The sequence below is a fragment of the Amphibalanus amphitrite genome, unplaced genomic scaffold, assembly GCF_019059575.1.
Source record: "Amphibalanus amphitrite isolate SeventyFive unplaced genomic scaffold, NRLGWU_Aamphi_draft 000471F_arrow, whole genome shotgun sequence".
Taxonomy (NCBI): domain Eukaryota; kingdom Metazoa; phylum Arthropoda; class Thecostraca; order Balanomorpha; family Balanidae; genus Amphibalanus; species Amphibalanus amphitrite.
The window spans coordinates 214,287-235,566 of NW_024881965.1; the positions used below are offsets into that span (position 1 = coordinate 214,287).

At 52.2% G+C, this 21,280-nt stretch overlaps 2 protein-coding genes across 8 annotated transcripts in view; one reads left to right on the plus strand and one right to left on the minus strand.

The window, feature by feature from the left end:
- On the minus strand, positions 1–8,674 carry LOC122392151 (vesicle transport protein USE1-like). Of its 7 annotated transcripts, none has more exons than XM_043386724.1 (9): positions 8,125–8,674; positions 5,347–6,298; positions 4,882–5,073; positions 4,109–4,158; positions 3,227–3,305; positions 2,509–2,683; positions 2,039–2,214; positions 1,544–1,685; positions 1–317 (listed from the first exon to the last, which is right to left on the minus strand). In XM_043386724.1, the coding sequence occupies exons 3-9, from the start codon at positions 4,978–4,980 to the stop codon at positions 256–258; spliced, it is 783 nt and encodes a 260-aa protein (XP_043242659.1). In that variant the 5' UTR covers positions 4,981–5,073; positions 5,347–6,298; positions 8,125–8,674; the 3' UTR covers positions 1–255. The 7 variants fall into 7 exon arrangements, with proteins under 7 accessions (XP_043242659.1, XP_043242660.1, XP_043242658.1 ...); XM_043386725.1 differs by lacking the exon at positions 8,125–8,674 and adding an exon at positions 7,349–7,488 and having other exon boundaries at positions 5,347–6,295; XM_043386723.1 differs by lacking the exon at positions 8,125–8,674 and adding an exon at positions 7,349–7,477.
- LOC122392150 (PH-interacting protein-like) overlaps positions 7,674–21,280 on the plus strand; it is a 27,128-nt gene continuing 13,521 nt past the window's right edge. Inside the window, exons 1-16 of the mRNA XM_043386720.1 lie at positions 7,674–7,923; positions 8,008–8,066; positions 8,142–8,171; positions 8,294–8,353; positions 9,989–10,139; positions 10,876–10,974; positions 11,358–11,695; positions 12,081–12,367; positions 14,506–14,703; positions 15,888–16,000; positions 16,846–17,021; positions 17,327–17,455; positions 17,905–18,127; positions 18,645–18,761; positions 18,894–19,092; positions 19,408–19,681. Coding sequence (XP_043242655.1) covers positions 7,866–7,923; positions 8,008–8,066; positions 8,142–8,171; positions 8,294–8,353; positions 9,989–10,139; positions 10,876–10,974; positions 11,358–11,695; positions 12,081–12,367; positions 14,506–14,703; positions 15,888–16,000; positions 16,846–17,021; positions 17,327–17,455; positions 17,905–18,127; positions 18,645–18,761; positions 18,894–19,092; positions 19,408–19,681 — 2,511 coding nt within the window. The 5' untranslated portion in view covers positions 7,674–7,865. The remainder of the gene's footprint in view (positions 7,924–8,007; positions 8,067–8,141; positions 8,172–8,293; positions 8,354–9,988; positions 10,140–10,875; positions 10,975–11,357; positions 11,696–12,080; positions 12,368–14,505; positions 14,704–15,887; positions 16,001–16,845; positions 17,022–17,326; positions 17,456–17,904; positions 18,128–18,644; positions 18,762–18,893; positions 19,093–19,407; positions 19,682–21,280) is intronic.

Consider the following 21,280-nt stretch of genomic DNA (forward strand, 5'->3'; position numbering starts at 1 on the left):
TAGAAACACACCACTGTATTGCGATGAGGTCACCTCAGCGTATCACATATTGGTACCGCAGTGCCCAGACTCGCCCACCGCCCGGGCGTGGGGCAGGCAGCGGCCATATAATATAACTTATCTGTATAGGATATATCTGTAATCACACTGAACGCAGCCGTCCGGGTGACCCACGGAAGAGCGGCCACCAGCGCCACCTACGGAACGGGTCACCGATGGACCGATCGGCAGCGAGCCACCACCGGAGGGTGCCAGCTACTCGGCAGGCGTCGCCGTCAGCACCTTCTTACCAAACAAACGGATGAACACAACCATACCTGGAATGGGAGAACCCACGGGACGTCAATGTACAGCGTGGACATATACATACACAGCAGTCAGGCGGAAAGCAGGGAACGAGCTGGACTGGCGTTAACACAGATGAGTAGCAAGTATGCAACTAGTCATCTGGAATGATAGCACGAAACATATTGTAATGAGTCTAGCATAAAATCCACCAGGGATAATCCTCAATACGCGCATCATACTCACTAATAGGGCGTGGTATGTCCGCGGCTCACATTAACCCTCGCCGGCACAGGGGGGGGGGGGGGGGGGGTTGATGCAACCTCCCTAAGGTTTTTTCGCGAATAACTCGCGTAAAAAGCTGCCGATCGCGACGAAACTTTCAGTACCCTCGCATCGATCAATTTTACACCTACCCTGAAAATTTCATGACCCTGACCCAAATGACCTTTGACCTGTGACCTCTTTTCCGAGACCATGTTTGGCCCGAATCGCGATTCGGCGTATGTCGGCTCGCATTAGCCGCGCGTTTGCAAGCTTTTCGTGGTTTCAAACGTTCAAACATGTGATTTGATGTTGCTCCCATACATTAGGGTGGGTGTCAAGGTCACCTGAAGGTCAGGTCAGGTCATTGGCCTTTGGTGACCTCGGGTGACCTCGGTTCACTTTTTCGAGTTTTACATATGTATTTCTAGGCTAGTTTTTGGAGCTGAATTCGAATTTAGCAACCATTTGAACATTTACGAAGTAGTTTTGGTGCCTTCGTAACATGTTACGAAGCTGTCAGAGTCGGTTGACACGTATTACGAATACCCGTCACAACCCCTACCGGTTGACCTGACTTGACCTGACCCGACCTGGTCTAAATGCTTAAAAACATAATCTCTGATCAAAACTAACACGATATTCGTGATCAGCATCCCGGAAAACCACATAGCAGCCACACTTTACGACTTTCTAACAGGTCCCGATTTTCCCCGTTTTCGGGTCATTGACCTGACCTGGAAGGTCATCCGATGACCTAGGACCTTAAAATTAGGTATCATCGGCTTCCTCTCGTGACGGGCAACACGCTCGTTTTTCCGCGAAGCTCTAGCTCGATCAGGGGCCAAACGCGAGGGGGGGTCGTACCCCCCCCCCCCCCCCTTGTGCCGTCGAAGGACGCGAAATGGCCTGTGCCGGCGAGGCGATTCGACCCCTTACCCGACGACATAATACGCCCCTCGGCCCTGCTGATACCACAGGTAACTCGACTCACCCATGAATGTGGCGCAGACGACGGCGAGCATGATCCAGAGCCAGCAGCGGCAGGCGCGCCGGCTGAACTCGGCCAGCCGCTGCGACTCGCGCTCCAGACGACCCGTGTTCTTGTCCGTCAGCGCAGTGCTGCGCTCTAGCGTCTGAAACGGGAACCACGCTCAGCACTGCCACCTGACGGACGGGTCGGTAACTAGCGGCAGCCGAAACAAAACTGGAAAATTCAGCCAAAGCGTCAACCGAATCGTACATGGTTGATGATTACGACCACATTTTGCAACTGATAAAAGGCTCCCTTGCCAATGTTTTAGCTAACATTCATATTGGTGTCGTATCTATTCCTTATTGCCCACCATTACAACACCACACATTGACAGCCTGAGAGTAGCTAGGAGGGGACACTGGAATCACGAATATTCAGATTTCACCTACAAAACAGAAACTTCTAATGTCCCGAAATATTACACAAACTTAACTCGCACTGAAGCCAGCTCACCTCTCTGTCTTTGGCGATGACGTTTTTGGCGATGAGCGACTGCTCCTTGAGGTTTCTGGTGAGTGCCAGCATCTCCTCGGCGGCCCGTTCCTGCAGCTCGTGGTGGCGCTTCATCACCTGCTCAAAGTCTTCCTCCACACTGCCGCCACCGCTAGCAGGAGACGCCGCCTCGCCCCCTGCAACGGACGAATTCAGTGCCTAAGCTACTCGTGACGGGATATCACACTTACAGAAAGCGCAGTAAAAACCCGTGACACTGCTTCCGCTGGTCATACCACTAACAAAAATAAATGACCAGTAGGAACCTCAATAATCAAAGCTTGCCGAACTTCTTCCAAACAAAATACCGTTCTTCATAACGAACGTTCTCAAGCTGTTGCTTTACCAATCTGAAAACCATGACATCCCTTGGTCCGCGTCCCAGTCCTCTTCACCCTCCCCCACCAATACCCCTCGGTGCCTTCACTCACCGACGGGCGTTCCCAGCAGCTGGGCCCTGGCCTCGGCGTGCGCGCGGCCGCCGCGCCGGTGCCGCAGCTCTGTGAGCGCCGGACTGGCGTGTGATCTGGACACCAAAGTCAGTACTGGAGACACGGGCGGACTGGCGGCCGGGCGGGCCGGCGGCTCGGCGGACGGAGGGGTCACCTGCAGACGAAAACGGCACGGGGGGGGGACGGTCAGGGCGGGAAGGTCATGACGAGACGGTTAGAGTACATCACGGGAGGGTCAGAGGAAAACAAGGTACAGACAGGGTACATCATGGTACGGTCAGAGTACGACATTAGACGGCCAGAAAAGAGTATGTACATACAGTACGGGGTGGTCAGGAGACGACACGGAACGATGGTCACGGCGACATGGGATGGAGAAAGGAAGGTGCGTAAGGGTCGTGGTACCTCATGCCGTAAAGAGGGTAAGACCAGGCCAACACAGATTACCTGATGCAAGGGGTGACCCAAGGTCGCGCCAGTTTTCATCAGGGGGCAGGATACAAGTCAGTGGGCGGGGAAAATTAATCTTACACCAATTCAAGATGCTGTCTACGTGTAACGGTAGATCGTTTAAATGGTCCAGCTAACGTCAGTTTTAGCTGGAATCTGTTTAGAAGGACATACATAAACTTAATACACTTAAACAATGGTTAGGTAATCTGGAAAAAAAGGAATTTTGAGTCGATCCTCCGCCTACCTGCGGCTCCGGCGGCAAAAAGCTCTGCAGGTGTTCAATGCGTCTGACGAACTCGCTCAGCTTTTCCGGACTCGGTGCACTGCAAACAAGATAAAAGGCGTCAGCTCACGGCTGACGATGACATGTGATCAAGAATAAAGCACGCATCAGGTGTTGGTGTAAAGGCAAAGGCTGTTATAAGGGCATGATAACACAATTTAAGTTTTGGCCTATACCAATGCGGAAAAAATCCATAGTACCTACCAACTAGAGATGTCAATCGGGTACCCACTTTTTGGTATACCGATACCAAACCGATACCAACTTGGTATTTGGTATTTCAATCCTAATGTGTTTGGTATTTTGTTGGTATTTCCCTCATCTTTAAAAGTTGGTTCGGTTTCGGTATTTTCCCACGGTTTTGGTTGGTATTTGGTTTGGTATCGCTATTCCTATTTTCTGTAATTGACAATTGATATCACTAGTACCAACTACCAGTTCAAAGGATCTCTCAAGAAAATGATCAATCATCCGGGTAACTGATGACCGGGGTCCGGAACTAGCGGGATACATACATAAGACTATCGTAACGCTCACTATCAATCTGCCCAAAAGAAAGGCTACAAATATCAATTGAACCTCATCGAGCTAATACGGTACAGAGTATATGTCATTACATGCTAGGCTAAGATCATTCCTATTTTCCGTTAATGCATGGATCCGATTAGATGCCTATGCGAACGGTTGTCTTTTTTATCAGGCAACTTGAGAGCAACAGCATCGCCATGACTGAAATACGGCAAAGCAATCAGCAGCATTAAATCGATCGTGTCGAGTCGTGGGAAATTTGGCTAAATTTCACACCGTAGCAAGTGGAATATACTCGTCAAAGCTGTTACTTACCTCGGGCTTGACTTCAGGGCGTCAAACTGAGTTCGGAGCGCCTTAACGTACTGCAACAGAGGAAAAAGATCATTGTTAAATAAATAACCTCGAAAGCACGGCTAGTCGCATATCGTGGCCAGAGAGCAGCCTAATTTTTTAAGTCATTCGTTCCCAGGAAATTAGCTATGTATATTTACAGTTCGGATTTAACTCTGGGATAATATACATCTAATGTATCTAACTCAAAAGTCCACATATTTCGGATGATATTGCTCACCCTTGGTCACTGGACAAAAATAAAAAGGGTACTTTTTGGACTTCTGAGTTAGATATTATTATCCCAGAGAATAATCCGAAAAGTAACTATACATAGCCTAAAATTGCGAAAAAAGGAGGAAGTGTAAAGTGTTGATTGTTAGAAATCAATTACACGGGTCATTTAGTCGCGGTCATGACGCATTATCACCGCATCGCGCGTAAAAAAAAAAAACTTATTAATTGACATCAGTACCAAGGCCATATCAGTACCAAATAATGGAACGGATGCGTGGGTACAGTGTGGGTACAGTCAAGGCCCTAGATACAGGCCCTGGGTACAGTGTTCGTACTTCCAAGACGGTTCGGTGGTAGACTAAAGGTTTCCAAGTCGGCTTCGGATGCTAGTCACCGAAAACGGCAGTTATTCTTTTTGTAAATCCCCACTACGATCAGCGCGATGACAGTCTCCCCTGCTCTATCGTTGCTCTGACCCGCGGAAGGACGGGCCACCGACCGCTGCGGCGCGTGCTGACCTGCTCGTAGCGCCAGTTGCCGTCGCACTCCTCAGCGGCTGCCATCCGTTCACACTGCTGCAGCAGACGGCACAGGTTCACCTCCATCCGAGACGCCATCTTGAAGCAGTACCGCCTGCTCTATCACAGATCGAGATACCCGGGTCTTTGTGGTGATGGTCAGGCCGATGGTGACTGAAGGTGTCCAAAATCCTGTGAAAAGACAAGCTAGTTAGCCTTAGTTCACACTGCCTCCCGGCTTCATGACAATAAGTAAAGGAAAGTAATAACTCATAGGTTACAAGCGCTTTTTTAGCAATTATCATCCAAAACCATAGCTTCATCCTTAGCCTAATAATCGGACCGAGGCGAATCAATATATTCGGGTGTATCAATCACACTGCACCGCCCGTCATCGATGACGTCTGAGTCCCTCCGATAATCACTCTGAAAATATGGCTAAGGAGTGGAAAGTATGGTACTCACAGGACGAGCTGATGGTAGGCTGGATCACTGGATGGGTTTGCGTTGACAGGAGAGCCTATCCCTGACCCTGAGCAGTTCGCTCACCGGGCTGCTAGCCACCAGTCTGTCTCACCCGGCGCCAAACGGTACAGCCAGGCACTGTCTCACTGAAACGCCTCACTGAAATGTACTGCTTCACTGGAAGGTTTGGCCACTCGGAAATACCTCACTAGACTATCTCACTGGAATATTCCATTAGACAGTATAATGGCGCCCTGGCCCACCTCCGATGCACGGTATTACCAACCAGCTTCACGGCTCGTGCCCTCACTGAACGGTGCGGTCGCCCGGGATAATTCCACCAGGCGGTACAGCCGCCCGGGACCGTCTCACTAGTGTCTCACTGGAGTCTCACTGGACAGCCATCCAGGGCTGTCTCACTGAACTGTCTCACAAGACTACCTCACTGAATGGTATTGTCGCCCGAAACAGTCTCACCGGACGTTACAGCCGCCCGGCTCCGTCTCACTAGTGTCTCACCCGACAGTCTCGCTGGATAACTGACACTGGACTGTCTCAGTTGAGTGTCTCACTGTACGTTACAGCCGCCCGGTCCTACCCACTCGTAGCTGGAAGCGCGTGAGATCGCCGACACGGTGGCCGCCGACGGCTGCGGCGAGGGCAGCGTCACCAGCACGCCCGCGTTCCCAAAGTGCGCGTGCAGCACGCGCCGGCGGTACATGCCGAACGAGAACAGCCGCTCCCGCTCGGCAGCCGCCCGCTGCCGCTGCTGGGCCGCGAAGATGCGCCGCGCGGCGTCACTGTAGCGCTCCTCTATGGAGATGTGGGAGGAGGAGGAGGAGGCCGAGCCAGACGAGGAGGACTGGGAGGAAGAGGAGCTGACTGGGTCGGCCATCGGACGGCCATGCTGACTGGGTGAACGCTGCCAGGGATCTCACTCGGTCAGTACCTGCTGGAGAGGGAGGATGGATAGGGAAGGGCATCCAATGACAATGTTGCAGTGAGAAAGACATGAATATATAGCAAAGAGTCCACAACAAGTGTCCATAACAAAATGTAACAAGTGACCCAATAAAAAGATGAAGATAAAGATGGGAATACAAACTGTTTACCAAAAATATAAAATATAAGGCCCTCCAGCAAAAGTGGTTAGTCAGTTAGTGTGCTTTTCAGGTATTAGCTTTGAATGGCACAGGCGATGCAGTAAAATAATCTTTTATAGAAATGAGAGGCTTCATTTTCATGCGGACAATGTTTGTTATGAGCTTTTGGACGCATTCTAATACTGATCTCAATCTGTATTGGTTACTTCATTGTGATGCTAGCAAGTAACCACTTCATACTCAAAGAACCATAAGCATATGGTGTGTGCCCCATGCAGAAGCTACCGATCGTATTAAATAAAAATTATTTATGTGCTAGCCTAGCTGAGTCATCCATCCCACAGTTGAGATTTTGATCTCATCAAAATTATCATAGGTATTTTGCCAGTGCTGGAAATGAGGCCTCTTTCTGGTCCCCCCTTTTTATTCTCCGAGTGGGCAAACCCAATCTAGCGCTACCTAAGCCTTTCAGGACCTGCTCAGAGACGCTGTTGTTTTAGCCGCTCGGCTCGGCCCATTTGAGATGCAAAGTTGATAAGCACATGAAGTTTATTCAGGGCTCCTGAATATATGGCTTCAAAATTAATCACCCATATTAGTTATTACCTTCCATAATGGCAACACTTTATCCCATATTACCTGTGCCGTGTTTATGTTCGTGCGTGGTGTGATTTGTGAACGAGTGATTGCCGATTGGTTGGTGTTATGGTGTTATTTTGGTTTTACGAGACATGTAAGAATCACTTTTGGATTCAGGAGGTCAAATAATGTACGAACATGCAAAACGTATCATTGAAAGCTTCTTAGGGCTTTATCTTGACATATCAATATAGGTACCTGATTTGTTTCCCTCTGGACTTTTTACTGGCAATGGATTTCAATTTGCCTGCTAGACATACCTTAGTAGTCAATTCAATTAATAACGGGTTATATCTCAGATCATTAACAAAACAAAAACCAAAACAATAGGGATGCAAAATCAGTGTAAACTTCCCATATGCCTCATATGCCTCCAACACCGACGTGCAGTTTTTATTTCAGTTTTGTAACATATGCGCTAGATTTGTCGACACAATATTAGAGATGGGAGTCGTATGCCAAGCAAGTACCATTTGGTACTGGACGGAAGGTTGACGCCGTGCCAGTTCGTGAGATGTGAGAAAAGGCCTGAGGCGTTTTAATAATGGCATTATTGGTGATCGATTAGAGTGGGTAAACTTTCAGGAAATTGCTTTTTTGTCGAAAATAGACAAATAAATCTAGCGAAGAAAGCTCATAACACATTAAATTTTTCCTCGACTGCGTCACTATATTCCTATGCCCTGTCGGCTGGAGAATGGCTCAGTGTGGCTGCAACGGCAAAGTGGGCTATTTGGTCATTGAATTATTGCTATTTATTCTTGATGGGTGGTGACAATGGATATAACTAATCAAGCACAGGATCGTCGAAGACGTGAAGAAGCTATATTACCAGGTAAGATCGTACCATTACTCATGGTTTACGAAATTGTGCGCTGCTTGTGGAGACGTTTTTCTGACGAGTTGTCTTGCTTTTCAGAACTGCTGTATCTTGTCGCCAAGTTTTTGGATTCAAGTGCCTGCAAAAGTTCAGCCAAGGTATGTACAATCAACGATGTTATTATAATGAGTAATGTGGTTACATGCAGTCACTTACCTCGCCCTTTGTTTCAGGTTTTGCTGGAGGAAATACGGCAGCTGAAGGTGAGCACTGCACATCGTGGACTGCCGGTCGAAGCTCGTGCTGCGTTGTCACGTGGGTTTGTTTACTTCTATTCGTGCCCATGACCTAGGATAAGCTTTGACTGTATCGCCGTTTGTTTCAGCTGGTGCCGGACCGTTACGATTGGCTCGGCAATCGCCATGAGCGGACTTGGGAGGAATGGGTGAGTAGAACATTTCACAAATCCCATTTTATTTATTAAAATTTTGTTTGGGGCTAGTGTTAAGTCGTGAGACGCGAGGTCACCGACAGCGTTTCGGTTGACCTGTCACTCGACGGCACGTTACGGAGAGTCCATGTGTAACCGGATTCAGAAGTGCATTAATATTGAATTTGTTTTAGGCTTTTATCGCCATTTTATGCTTCCCCGCCCCGCTCGGCCCAGTCGCCGTCGGTTTGCCGCTCCCGACCGGTCCCAGGGATCGTTGGAAAGCGGCCGACGCTGCGCCCGTATCTGCGCTGGGGGCAGCGAAACTCTGGCTTCGGCCGCGTTACGGGCTGGGCGCTGGACCAAAGCCAAAGTCTCCGTCAGTAAGGCCTATTTCTCGCTGGTCTGATGGGAAAATTCGACCGTATGCTTACCGCAGGCCGTTCGGCTGGCTGGGCAGCCAATCGTTCCGTAGCAGGACGTCGGGAGGGCGGAGCGTGCGGGCGCATGAATACCAAACAATCCTAGTGGTGGACAGGGTGATACTCGTTGACAATGCTTTAGATAAGTACTTTTGAGTACGTGCTTTTTATTGGATAATTGTTTCGAAACTCTTCATTTTGACTTTTTACTCTCAATGTAGGTACCTAAACTTATTTTTGCAAGTTCTTCCTGTGATTGCGTGGCCTGCTCGCGAGGGCGGCAAATTCTAGATGCACAGGATAGGATGACAATGACGAATAGAGCGGCCACTTTTTATGGCGCTTGTCTGCCTAAAATATAGAGTATCCTTGCACGTGGCTTTTTAAGCATACAATCCCTTTCAGCCTTACCCGTCCGTCGTTTTCATCCTCAGGATGTTCAAATCCTTCTCCTCCACGTTGCAACCCTCGCTCCAGACTGGACAGGCAACTTTATCTCATGCGGGTGCTCCCTTGGAGCGGCACCGCTGCTCCCCAGGGAGCACACCCGTAGCCGGGTGCAGAGAGTACTTAATTGGGGCTGGTCGGCCTGTCCATTCGGACGGGCTCAGCCCCGGTGACTCTCTAGGGTTCCTGTCCATAGCAATGTCTCTCCCTAATTCCTCTCATCCTACCGGCTCTGCAATGTTCTCAATGGACTGAAAGGGCCTAAGTCCTAACCCAACAAAACAAACAAAACAAACTTTTGAGCCTTGAGCTTAAAAAACATTCGTGTGATGAATCCCGAATGTATGTCTAGCGGTACCTATTTAGGTAGATTGCGGAAGCACACTTGGCGGTGATAGGCAATAATAGGTACGGTCCCAAAATGGAGCAGGGGGATGAGTTTCTGAACCATGACTCTCCGATTCATCGACCGGGGTTACATGAGCAGAATAAATGCGTATTACGAACGGACTACAGTTTTCAATGATCGGCATTCGGCATATGTATAGGAAGATCCGTTCCTGATCCGTATAGCGTATTTACTTGTTCATGTAACCCAGGTAATTTATAGAGTGCAGCTCATACGTGTGTGACAGTTGCCTTCTCCGCTGCGGAAGATGGTCCATCGGGGGCGGGAAGTGCTGCGGCAGGGGCCTGGGAGGGTGGGGTCCCACAGAGTTTGTCCCACTGCCGTGTGACCCTCTGCCGTGTGCCCTCCGCTGACCGCAGTACGCTCCGCCAGGACCGTCTTCACCCCCATGTCGGCGGTGAGACGCTGCTGCGACTGTGCGGTAACATGCTGCCGCTGCTGGACCGCCTGGTACCCAGCGGCGTGCGCGGCCTGCACTCGCTGCTCGGCGCCGGCTCCAACTCGGTGCTGCGAACAGAGCCGGGTGAGTGCAGCGGGATGGCGGGGAGGGGTGGTGAGAGCCGCAGGATGGCGGGGAGGGACTGGGGGGATTTGGGCAGAGTCAGTGATTGGCGCCGGCTCCAACTCGGTGCTGCGAACAGAGCCGGGTGAGTATAGTAGGATGGCGGGGTGGGGTGCGGTGATTAGTACAGCAGGACGGCGGGAGGGACTGGTGGGTGTTAGGCAGTCAGTGATCGGCGCCGGCTCCAACTCTGTGCTGCGGACAGAGACGGGTCAGTATAGCGGGACGACGGGGAGGGACTGGCGGGGGTCGGATAGGGTGTTGAGCACAGTGAGAGGACTGGAGAGGGACTGGCGGGTTTTGGGTGGAGTGGTGAGAGCCGCAGGACGGCAGGGTAGGGGTTGGTAAGGGTTGCGTGGAGTTCATGATCGGTACCGTTCCACCCAGACCGGCTAGGGCACCAGCTAGAGGGCACCGGTAGCTAGGGGGAGGGGGTTGGGGGAGGTGTTGACCCGATCGGGAAATGGGCTCGTGGATCGCAGACCGCCGCCCATTGGGATGTTCTCTGTGATGGAGTGTTTCCCCTGGTTGGTTGTATCGTGTTTCAAAACATTCCGATCGATTGGCCCACAAGCAGCCCCTACATACGATTTTCGATCTGACCCGGATGCCCATGCTACAGGAAGCCAGCAGCGCCACCTGCCAGTGCACCGGGTGGCGGTGTTGTGTCTGACCGAGGTGTGTGTATTGCCAACAGGGAGCCAGCAGCGCCACCTGCCAGTGCACCGGGTGGCGGCCAGAATCGCAGGACGGCCCATACTCGACCCCGTCGGTCTCAAACACACACCCACACTACGTGAGTATACGTAAACTTTATCGGATTATTACCCGACGATCCACTGTCCTAAAACTTAGATGGCATGAAGTCGCCGTGCCACTGCCCTTGCCGCCCTGTCTGCTCCTTCAACCGTCAGCGGTATTCTGCTACCGTTCGATCCTAACCTGCCGGTGTCCCGTGTCGTCCTATCTGCTCTTGGCCTCTCTCTTTGTCAGATCACCGTCCACTCCCCAATATGCCCTCTGCAGCAGTCTTTGCCGTGAGGAGGGGGCCATCGTCTTGTCTGTTCAGCTGTGTCGTTCGGTCGTCATCTGACCGCTCCCTCTCCTTTCCTCGGCAGCGGTGAGCAGTTTTGGCCGCGAGCTGCAGGGCAGCTGACCCCTCTCCCCTCCTTCCCTCAGCGGTGAGCAGTTTTGGCCGCGAGCTGCAGGGCAGCTGTCTGCGGCGTCACCTCAGCACCGAGCGGCTGCTGAGCCGCACACAGCTGCTCAAACGCACCCTGGGCCACCTCTCGGCCGTCTACTGCGTGCTGTTCGACCGCACCGGCTTCTGCGTCATCACCGGGGCTGACGACCGTCTGGTGAAGGTGTGGTCGGCGCTGGACGGTCGCCTGCTGGCCACACTGCGCGGGGCGGCCGCCGAGATCACCGACCTGGCCATCAGTGGGGACAACACCCTGCTGGCGGCCGGCAGCTGCGACAAGGTCATCCGCGTCTGGGACCTGCAGACCACCGCCCCGGTGAGATGGGGACAGTGAGACAGGGGGCAGGGGTGGGTCTAGTCTGGGACTGCAGAGTGCGGACCACGGCTCCGGAGGCATAGTGGACATTGGGATATAAGTGGGTCTATTCCGGGACCTGCAGACCGCGGCCCTGGTGAGATAGGCGACAGGGTGGGGACTTGGGGAGCCCGCTGACATAAGTTCCCCGAGTCCCCACCAGGTGGCAGTGCTACTGCTGTCCGGCCACGGCGGCATGATCACGGCGCTGGAGTTCTGCCCGGGCCGCTGACACTACTTCCCTGTGTCCCCGCCAGGTGGCAGTGCTGTCCGGTCACGGCGGTATGATCACGGCGCTGGAGTTCTGCCCGGGCCCGCTGACACCAGTTTCCCGTGTCCCCACCAGGTGGCAGTGCTGTCCGGTCACGGCGGTATGATCACGGCGCTGGAGTTCTGCCCGGGCCCGCTGCCGCAGCAGCGGCTGCTCGTCTCCACGGCGAACGACGGTTGCGTGGCGTTCTGGAGTTACCGGGACAAGGAGCGGCCGGGCGGCGGCCGGCCGGGCGTTCAGTTCGCCAGCCGGCCGGTGAAGATCAACGAGCGCGTGCGGCCCGGCCAGGCGCAGCTCATCTGCGCTGCGTTCAGCGCCGGCGGCACGTTTCTGGCCATCGGCGGAGCGGACCATCACGTCAGGTAACAGTGCACAGTGGGCGATCCGGCCGGTGTAGCCTCGCGAAACCTATCGGCATTCATAACATCCATGTTTTTGAAGCTAGAACCCCAATATTTAGGAGCAACCTTCTTGAATATCCAATGAGCATATGTTTTAAATAAGGACTATCTCTTTTAGGATTTGTGCTCTGTGGTGAGCTTGCAATTTGCCTAATTGCCGCTCGAATACCTAACGCATGAATACTTTTGAGGTTAGGTCGAAATTTATGACTATATGAGCTGGGTAGGACATTGAAATGGTGTGTACCTCCGTAGAAAATTGCTTCCAAACCAACTTTTTATTGAAACGATTATGCCCTACCAATTTATACATATCATGAAACAGCGTAAATCTCGCCCGGCAAGGCCCCATTTCATAACGTGACCCAAGCAGCGGGTTTGGTTTTTGGTAAATAACTTCGCAAAAAATGGCCGCAGAACCACGATTTTGACATCGTCGTGTCCGCCTTGCTCAGGCGCGTCGAATGGTATACTTTTTGTTCAGGTGAGGCCACCGTAAGGAGTTGACCTCGAGTCAAGGTCAGGTCAGAGGTCTTCAAATCACGAAGTTGGTCGAAGGAGGTCATATCGCATATCATTCGATTCGGCAGGTCTTCCGGAGTCCATTGGTGACCTTGTCGACTCTCTAGCTAAATTTGATCGGGAGTTATTGACGAAAAGCTCGTATGACCCTAGTGACGTCATAAATGACGTCATGCAAGGTCAACAATGCAAAAATGCAGCATCAGATCTTGCAAGGAGTGCATGAAGTAACGATTCCATGTACTTGAGACAATTGAATATCATTCCTGGCGCCAAAATAACAGTTTTCATATTTCCCCACTGACTTATAGGTGAGGTCACGTGACCAACCTGACTTTATGTGACATTTAGGAAAAATCTGAGATATAAAAGTTGTAAGACCTCTAAAGGACAATAAGTCCTGCAAGTCTCACCTCCCTGTGAAAGTTACTCTGGCACTGAGAGCGTTGCAAGGTTGCGACATCTGAGGATCGTGCAGAGGTTCATTTATGACGTCATAGGTCAGCAACCTGACCTAACTTTAAAGCGCGGTTGGTGTCACAAGATTCGGCGTGCATCAAAGGTCAGGTATGCCAAGTTGCAGTTCTCTATTGCCTGGGTGTTTTGAGCTATCGCGAAAACACCCTTTGTGGCATTTACCACTTGTGCTCAAGTGCACCAAGCCACGGCCAACCTTTAGAAGAAAAAGGTGTCTGGATGCCAGGGCTGCAAGTGGCTGCAAATTTTCACTGGCTCCCCCAATAGATAGTGTCTTAGTGCATGCGATACAACATTATTTTCAGTTCATCCTCGTAAAACTTTTTTTGCTGGGCTTTGTTAATTCAGTGAACGTAATGTTCAGTGGTAGAAAAAAATATAAAAAGTAAACCTAATTATTAGACATTTTGAACTGATTTTGTCTACTTGCTTTCTATGGCGGAATCGTCTAAACATCTAACTTTCACTTTCCATGCAAAATGGATGCTCAACACCTAGCAATTTCATCGTTCCGCAAAAAATTCAAAGAGCGTAAAAATCGGCTGTGATTATCCCCCTTATGAAGTGTTACGGAACGCTGTCTTTAACGATACTTTTGTCGACGAAAAAATGTCTCCCGAGCCATGCAAATGCACTAATCGTAATCTTTGATGAATTTTCTGTCGACTAGTATGCGTTGTTTTCCAATTTTCGGAAAAAAAAGTGTCTTTGAGGTTTCGCGAGGCTTGACCGGCCCGATCGCCTACCGTGCAGTGGTGGGAGGAGCAGCGGACCGCCGTGGATAGTGTTGGACCGGGGGATGACCATTACGTCAGGTAGGAGATTGAGCAGACCGAGTAGTCTACCAGTTTTCCCTTGGCTGAATGACCTCGGTAGCTGTAAAAAGACACTGAGGATCATGACTACATACTCTATCGATAACACTTAACGTGGACTCATTTTCGGCTACCCTTACCTCTGCATGTTGATGCTTTCCGTCTGTTTGTTTCGTCTCGGTCCCCCTCTGCCCTACCTCTAATCCTCGGTCGTCCACTGTCTCCGTCGTCATGGCACAGCCCCCTCTTTCCCGCTAACCGCTGCTCTCGTGCTGTTCCCCACAGGGTATACCGGACCGACTTCAGTGACGGCCCGGAGCGTATTTTGGAGCTGGAGGCGCACTCTGACCGGGTGGACAGCATCCAGTGGTGCCACAGCGGCTGCCGCTTCGTCTCCGGCTCCAAGGACGGCACTGCCATCGTGTGGACGTTCGAGCGCCAGGAGTGGTGCCAGCGCAAACTGGTCATGGAACGGCGGCCGGAGTAAGTGGGCTCCGGCCGCTGCTGCTCTGTGAGGGAGTGGATGGGGAAGGGATAGGGAGTTCAGGCAGGCCGTCAGATACAGTGAGACTGCCTTTACGCAGTTTTGTAAAGGAGGCGGCTGAGGCAGCGGCTGGCAGAGAGGTGTTTTAATGCTTTTTGACGGTATAACTGTACAAGTCATGCCCCTCAAGAATACGGTCATTTCGTGTGTTGCAATGCATCTTTTATTTTTGATGACGGAACATCGACCCGCGAAGTGAGTCTTTTCAATATAACGGAAAAATCTCAGTATGAGCGGCCCGGCCCGGCCTGTAACGCTTTTGAGAGGCTTATATCTCAGCAACCGCTGGACCGATTGGCCTGCGGTCTTTTTTGCTGGGTAGCCCCATCCCTTCTACCCCGTAATTGACTACTTTTGATACATCTCAGTGACCGTCGTGGCACGTGCCACGTGAAAAGTCAAGGGTGTTCAAGCTGTTTTGCAAAAGTAGTGATTTTGAGAGGCTCATATCTCAGCAGCCGCTTGGGGGATTGACTTGCGGTAATTTTTGTAGGGTAGCAGCATCTCTTCTACCCAAAATAGGATACTCTCGATGCATGTGGGTCACCCCCAGTGCACGTGCAAAATACAACAATAAGAGGTGCCAAATTTGTTCCCATTTCAGTAACTCGGTAATTACTGGGGCGATTTCGCTGAAACTTGGCATACAAGTAGGCACCCACCAGGCAATGCATTCCCATGTGTTGCGGTTAGGGTGCTACTGCACGTGCGCACGTGCAGGGGGCGTTTCCAGATCTCGAGAACGGCTGGGCCGATTGCGCTCAAATTTGGTACTCGGTTGGGGGCCAGTTAGTAGGGTGCCGTGCAAAAGTCAGTTTGGACCCCGTTTGCACGTGCGCACGTGCAGAATGCCGCTTCCAGCTCTCAGGAACGGCTGGGCCGATTGCGTTCAAATTTGGCACACCGCTAGCGACCGGTTAGAAGGGTGCTTTGCGCAAGCCCGTTGGAAGCACCCTCTCGCCCTTCCGCACGTGCAGGGCTCACTATCTCGCTCGCTCGTTCTTCGCCCAAAAGGCGTTTTACTGGTAGGTGCATGTTACTCCAGTTCAAGTATTTTGCGATTCATTTGGCTGTCCGCTCCCTGACTGACTGACTGACTGACCGACTGCTGATCGTTTGTCAGGTTCCGCGAGCCGCACGATGACGGCCGGCAGCGGCCACTGCGCGTCAACATGGTGCGCTGGACCACCGATGACGCGTATGTCGTCACCACCGTCAGTGACACCAGTCTCAGAGGTAGGTCCGGGCACCACTGCACCAACGACAGAGGTAGGTGCACCACTGCACTAGTTTCAGAGGTAAGCCAGGGCACCACCGCACCAACAACAGAGGTAGATTAGCTGCCTTGTTCTGCATTTCGAAACCTGTGCCCGATGTGTCGATTTCGAACGATTTATACCGATTGTTTTTGATACTATGTGTTTTTAATTTAATTAATCACTAGTGTCCACTGACGAAGGCACCCTGTGGCCGAAACGTCTGGTTTTAGGAATTTGACTTGTGTTGCCATCGATCGTGAATAAAACTCAACAGAGGTAGGAAAAGACAGCAGTCTCAGAGGTAGGAATTACGCCTGTCCCGGAGGTAGGCACGGCTCTCGCCAGCCGACACGACGCAGGCGGACGGATCTGGTCAGCAGATGATTGTTCAAATGTTTTCTTGCAATACCGGCCACGTATGCTAGACGAGCCGGTTATGCATGAGCTTCGTGACGAACAGTAAGCCTTCCGTTCGACCCATTGTGTCCGTGCAGGGGCCGTCAGTCTAGCTAGCCCCTTGTGCTGCCACCACGGTAAGACGTGTCTATGGGCCGACGGTGTAACCTGTGTCCTCTGTACAGTGTGGGAGGCGACCAGACCACGGGCCGTCTTCTGCACGTGCTGGGTAGTTACGTACCGTACCCTGTTTTTACCTTTCAGTGTGGGAGGCGACCACTGGCCGTCTTCTGCACGTGCTGGCCGGTTGCAGACCGTCACTCTAACTCTGTGTCCCACCCCCAGTGTGGGAGGCGACCACTGGCCGTCTTCTGCACGTGCTGGCCGGTTGCAGACCGTCACTCTAACTCTGTGTCCCGCCCCCAGTGTGGGAGGCGACCACTGGCCGTCTTCTTCACGTGCTGGCCGGTCACACAGACGAGGTGTTTGTGGTCGAGAGCCATCCGAAGGAGCCGCGACTGGTGCTGACCGCCGGACACGACGGACGCCTGTTCATCTGGGATGTCTGGTCCGGCGTCGCGCTAACATCCTTCTTCAACCATGTGAGTGGGGTGGCACCCGAGGGAGAGATAGGGATGTGGGGTGAAGCTGGGTAAGATGTGATGATATGAGATAGGACTAGACTCTTGTCGTGAGATGAGATAAGATTGAACTATTATGCATATGTATGGTATCACACGAATGGTATTTCAGTCTCTATTCATGGTCGATCCGGCTATGCATGCAAACTGTGTGCTGTATGGCTACTTGAGGCTGCTTTGTCACCGTCAACACCAAGTGTCACTGCACGGCGCCTCAGCGGGCAGCCGAACCCCCTGTGACCCCTGATTTCTCTGCTACTCGGCAGATCGAGGGCGAGGGTCACGGCGGCTTATTTGACGCGCGCTGGTCGCCCTGCGGCCTGTTCATCGCCGCCACCGACTCACACGGACACCTGTCGCACTTTGGTGTCAGCGGCAACGACCAGTTTACTCGGGTGAGACCTGACGCAGTCACCTGGCAGGGGGCTGGTCGGAGCGACTCGGCAGTTTTTTTCAGTTGCTGAGCGCTCACTAGATGCTATGGCACTGACACGGGCTCACTATCGGTCAAACGTTTACCTGATTGTGAAGTGTTTCCTTGCGCATTTGCCTGGTCTATTTTTAGCGCCACCATTGACTTTTGGTAACATTTCTGGTAGATGTTGAGTTGTTAGCTGTGAGCTATCTTATATCAGACGCGGTATTCGGTCGTTGTTTTTATTTTAATGTGACCTATTCGTGGGGCGTCTTCTGATTTAGCTGACGGTATCATCCGTCCCCTTACTGACTCCCCCGCGATCTTTCCTCAGGTGCCGTACGAGCAGTTTTTTCCACACGGGACTACCGTCCGCTGATGGCATTGCCCGCCCCTCACCAACCCCTGTTCTGCGTGTCTCTCCCTCAGGTGCCGTACGAGCAGTTCTTCCACACGGACTACCGCCCTCTGATGCGGGACGCGCGGCACCAGGTGCTGGACGAACAGACGCAGATGGCTCCCCACCTGCTGCCGCCGCCGCTGCTCGTCGATCGCGACGGCAACCCGCAGTCGGCGGCGGCGCAGCGGCTGGTGCCCGGCCGCGGCCACATGACGGACCAGCAGCTGCTGCCCGTGCTGCAGCCAGTAAACGGTGAGAGGGGGAAAGGGGTGCTACATGACGGACCAGCAGCTGCTGGTCCGTCATGCTGCCCGTGCTGCAGCCCGTAAACGGTGAGAAGGGGAAAGGGGTGCTACATGACGGACCAGCAGCTGCTGCCCGTGCTGCAGCCCGTAAACGGTGAGGGGGAAAAGGGGTGCTACATGACGGACCAGCAGCTGCTGCCCGTGCTGCAGCCCGTAAACGGTGCAGCTAACATAATTGGAAGACGATCAGAAATGATCCTGCATCTACTAGATGGAGTCGACGAAATAAGTCTAAGTAAGTAAGGTGAGAGAGGGACGGACGGACCAGCAGCTGCAGCTGTCCGTGCTGCAGCCTGTCAATTGTAATGGGACTGAATGCCAAAATATGCTGTCAAACCTAACCTAACCTAACCTAACCTGGTAGGGCATAAAGCAGCATATGACCAGTGCGACCACAGTGCTGGATCCCTTTTCTATGTGTTGAGACGTGCCATGACGTGGTGGCCATTCCGTGACTTTTCCAGTGGAGGAGGACGACCTGGTAGACGTGGAGCAGCTGGGGCCCGAGGTGCGACAGAGGCGACCCACCATCGACGACATGATCGAGCGGTTAGCCATCGAGCAGGCCATGCGAGAGACAGGTGCGGCACTGACGACTGGGGCAGCTCCAAAGCTATGCGACAGACCCTGTGGTAAATATACAAAATGTCGAGTATATTCAACCAGCTACGCTCCATGTCCAGCTGATCTGACGACCCTTCCGTCCGTTTCAGCGGAGGAGGCTGAGGAGGCGGCGGACGGCGGCGCCGCGCCGGCCGCGGCGGACGCCCCTGTCCCAGAGGAGGCGGCTGGAGCCGGGGAGCCGGCGGCACCGGCCCCGCCGCGGCCGGCAGCAGCTGCCAGCGACTGGCGTCACCGGCGGGTGGCGCCGCGGCTGTCTGCCAGGGAGCTGCAGCGACACATCGAGTACAGGTCAGTACGTTATAGTTAACAGATTGAGTGCAGGTTAGCATTACGTAATTATAGGAGCTGATCGTCTGGGAAGGATATTGCCGAATGGTTTGCGCAAAGACATTGCCGAGTGGTCTGCGAGGCTGTGCTATTTGCCGAGTGGTGTAGCTCTGGCCATCGTCCAATGCTGATCAGTCTAAAGAACACGGGTCGTATGGCGTCAAAATATTTCGGATAACATGGTTTGTAGCCACAAGATGTAGTGTGTCTTGTATTATGACAGTAGGCCTCATTCGATCACCATTGACTGATCTGTCGTCACGTTTCGGCCGACAGGAGCCTGGAGGCGGAGCTGGAACAGAAACACTTTGAGGACGAGATGGCCAGGCCGCGCCGGCCGCCGTCGCCCACCCAGCGGCGGTTGACGACGCGCGAGCGGCGGCGGCAGCGGCTGCTGCGCCGGCGCCGCCAGCCCAGCCAGCCGGACGGGCCGCAGGAGCCGGCCCAGCTGGAGCAGGAGCAGGAGCGACGGCAGGAGCGCCAGGAGCGAGAGCAGAGGGTCACCCGGGCCGCCCGCGCCGTGCGCGCGCCCTTCAACGAAGACTTCGAGGTATGTGCGGGACTGGGTTTGGCGCTTGGCGTGCTTTTATCTGCGGGAAACTTGACTGTGATGTGTCAGTGGTGTTATGAACATATGTTGTAAAAGACATAATTTGGTTCGTCTTGGAACTGGGCGGTCTTATTTTCGGTGAGGGGTGCCAATGGATGAATTGCTTTTTGAACGCCCATAAACGAATGCCTAGGATGTGGAGCAAAGCGACCACCCTTCGACCCTCAGCACCTTTCTATCTTACGAAGTTTAAGGACAACTAAGTAGCTGATCTTGTAGCTCATTACATACGATTTCTTCGAATAACAGGAGGTTTCTAGGTCCTGGAAGTTTCATCTCCTTGCGAAAGCTTCTCTGGCACGGTCTGAGGGCGCTGAGAGCTTGCGACATTTTAGGACCGTGCGGAGGTTCACTTATGACGTCGTAGGTCAGTGACCTGACCTGACATGAAAATGTTGTTCGTGTCATGTAAGATCCGGCTTGAATCAAAAGTCAGGTATGCCAAGTTTCAGCTCTCTGTCGCCGGCGTATTCTGAGCTATCGCGAAAAAAAAAACATGGGGGCACCCTCGGCCTGCGAAGGTTAAACACTGGTTGTCGTCACCCCATTCAGTCAACGCCCGTCACTGCCTTGGAGAGTGGAGATCAGAGGCCAGTTTTACCAACAGAAAAATAGCCGTCTGCCGGATTTTTTTTTACTAAAGGCCACTTCACGTACTAAAGGCCACGTAGACGGTAAAGCCCTATTCGCTTACGTGCCCATCGCGTTTACGCTTCGTATGTGAAACGGTCTTTAGGCAAAAAATTCCGGCAAGCGGCTATTTTTCTGTTGGTAAAACTGGCCTCAGTTCTTGCGAATAAATCGTTCCAGACGATACTAACCAGTATATTGCATACTTAGTAAGAGCCCTGGGCGACATCTTCTTTTTGCACCTTCTGAAAACCGAGAAATTCACAAAATAAAATCATGAAAGAAAAGAACACATCTTTGTTAGCTTGAAAAGTGAGACCACACATCGATACTTATGATAATTTTACAGAAAACATTTTCAAGTTACACTTAACCACCCACCCTGCCACGCCTCTCGGTTTATCGCACGTTGTTTACGCTTCTGCGTGCTCAGCTGTTGAATAATTTACGACACAAAAGTAGTTATCCTTTTGCTTACCCATCGAACATGGGGACCTGTGGAGAACCGGGGTCTCTGGGTGCGTGGGTGGATTTTTTATTTATAAAATTTAAAAGGAATTTTTTTGCTGTCCGCGTTTTTTTTTTTTTTTTTACTTATGCTAGTTATAGTGTGCCATTATTTCCCGGTGTAAGTGACTGTATGTCTGTATCGACATTTTCTAGATCGATAACTTGTTTCTGAGTTATGACAATGTGGTATGGTTTTATTTGCTTTTGATCCCGGGGTGCAAAGCAGCGATTTCACCGAATCCTAAGCATAAGAGACGTATCCCGCCACTCACTTTGGGTCAACAATGCTCACAATTACCTGTGATGCATTGCTGGGTAAAACGCCCATGATGGGCGCTTTGCCCCACACCAAAGTGGGCGTATGTAGTACCGCACCGCAACAGCACATTCAAAATGACG

Bases quoted from the DNA above. Each gene is read 5' to 3' on its own strand.
- LOC122392151 (XM_043386724.1), bottom strand. From the start codon at position 4,980: ATGGCGTCTCGGATGGAGGTGAACCTGTGCCGTCTGCTGCAGCAGTGT. The intron at 3,306-4,108 runs GTAAGTAACAGC...TCTTGTTTGCAG, and splicing joins GCCCTGAAGTCAAGCCCGAG to TGCACCGAGTCCGGAAAAGC. The intron at 2,684-3,226 runs GTAGGCGGAGGA...TTTCGTCTGCAG, and splicing joins TTTTGCCGCCGGAGCCGCAG to GTGACCCCTCCGTCCGCCGA.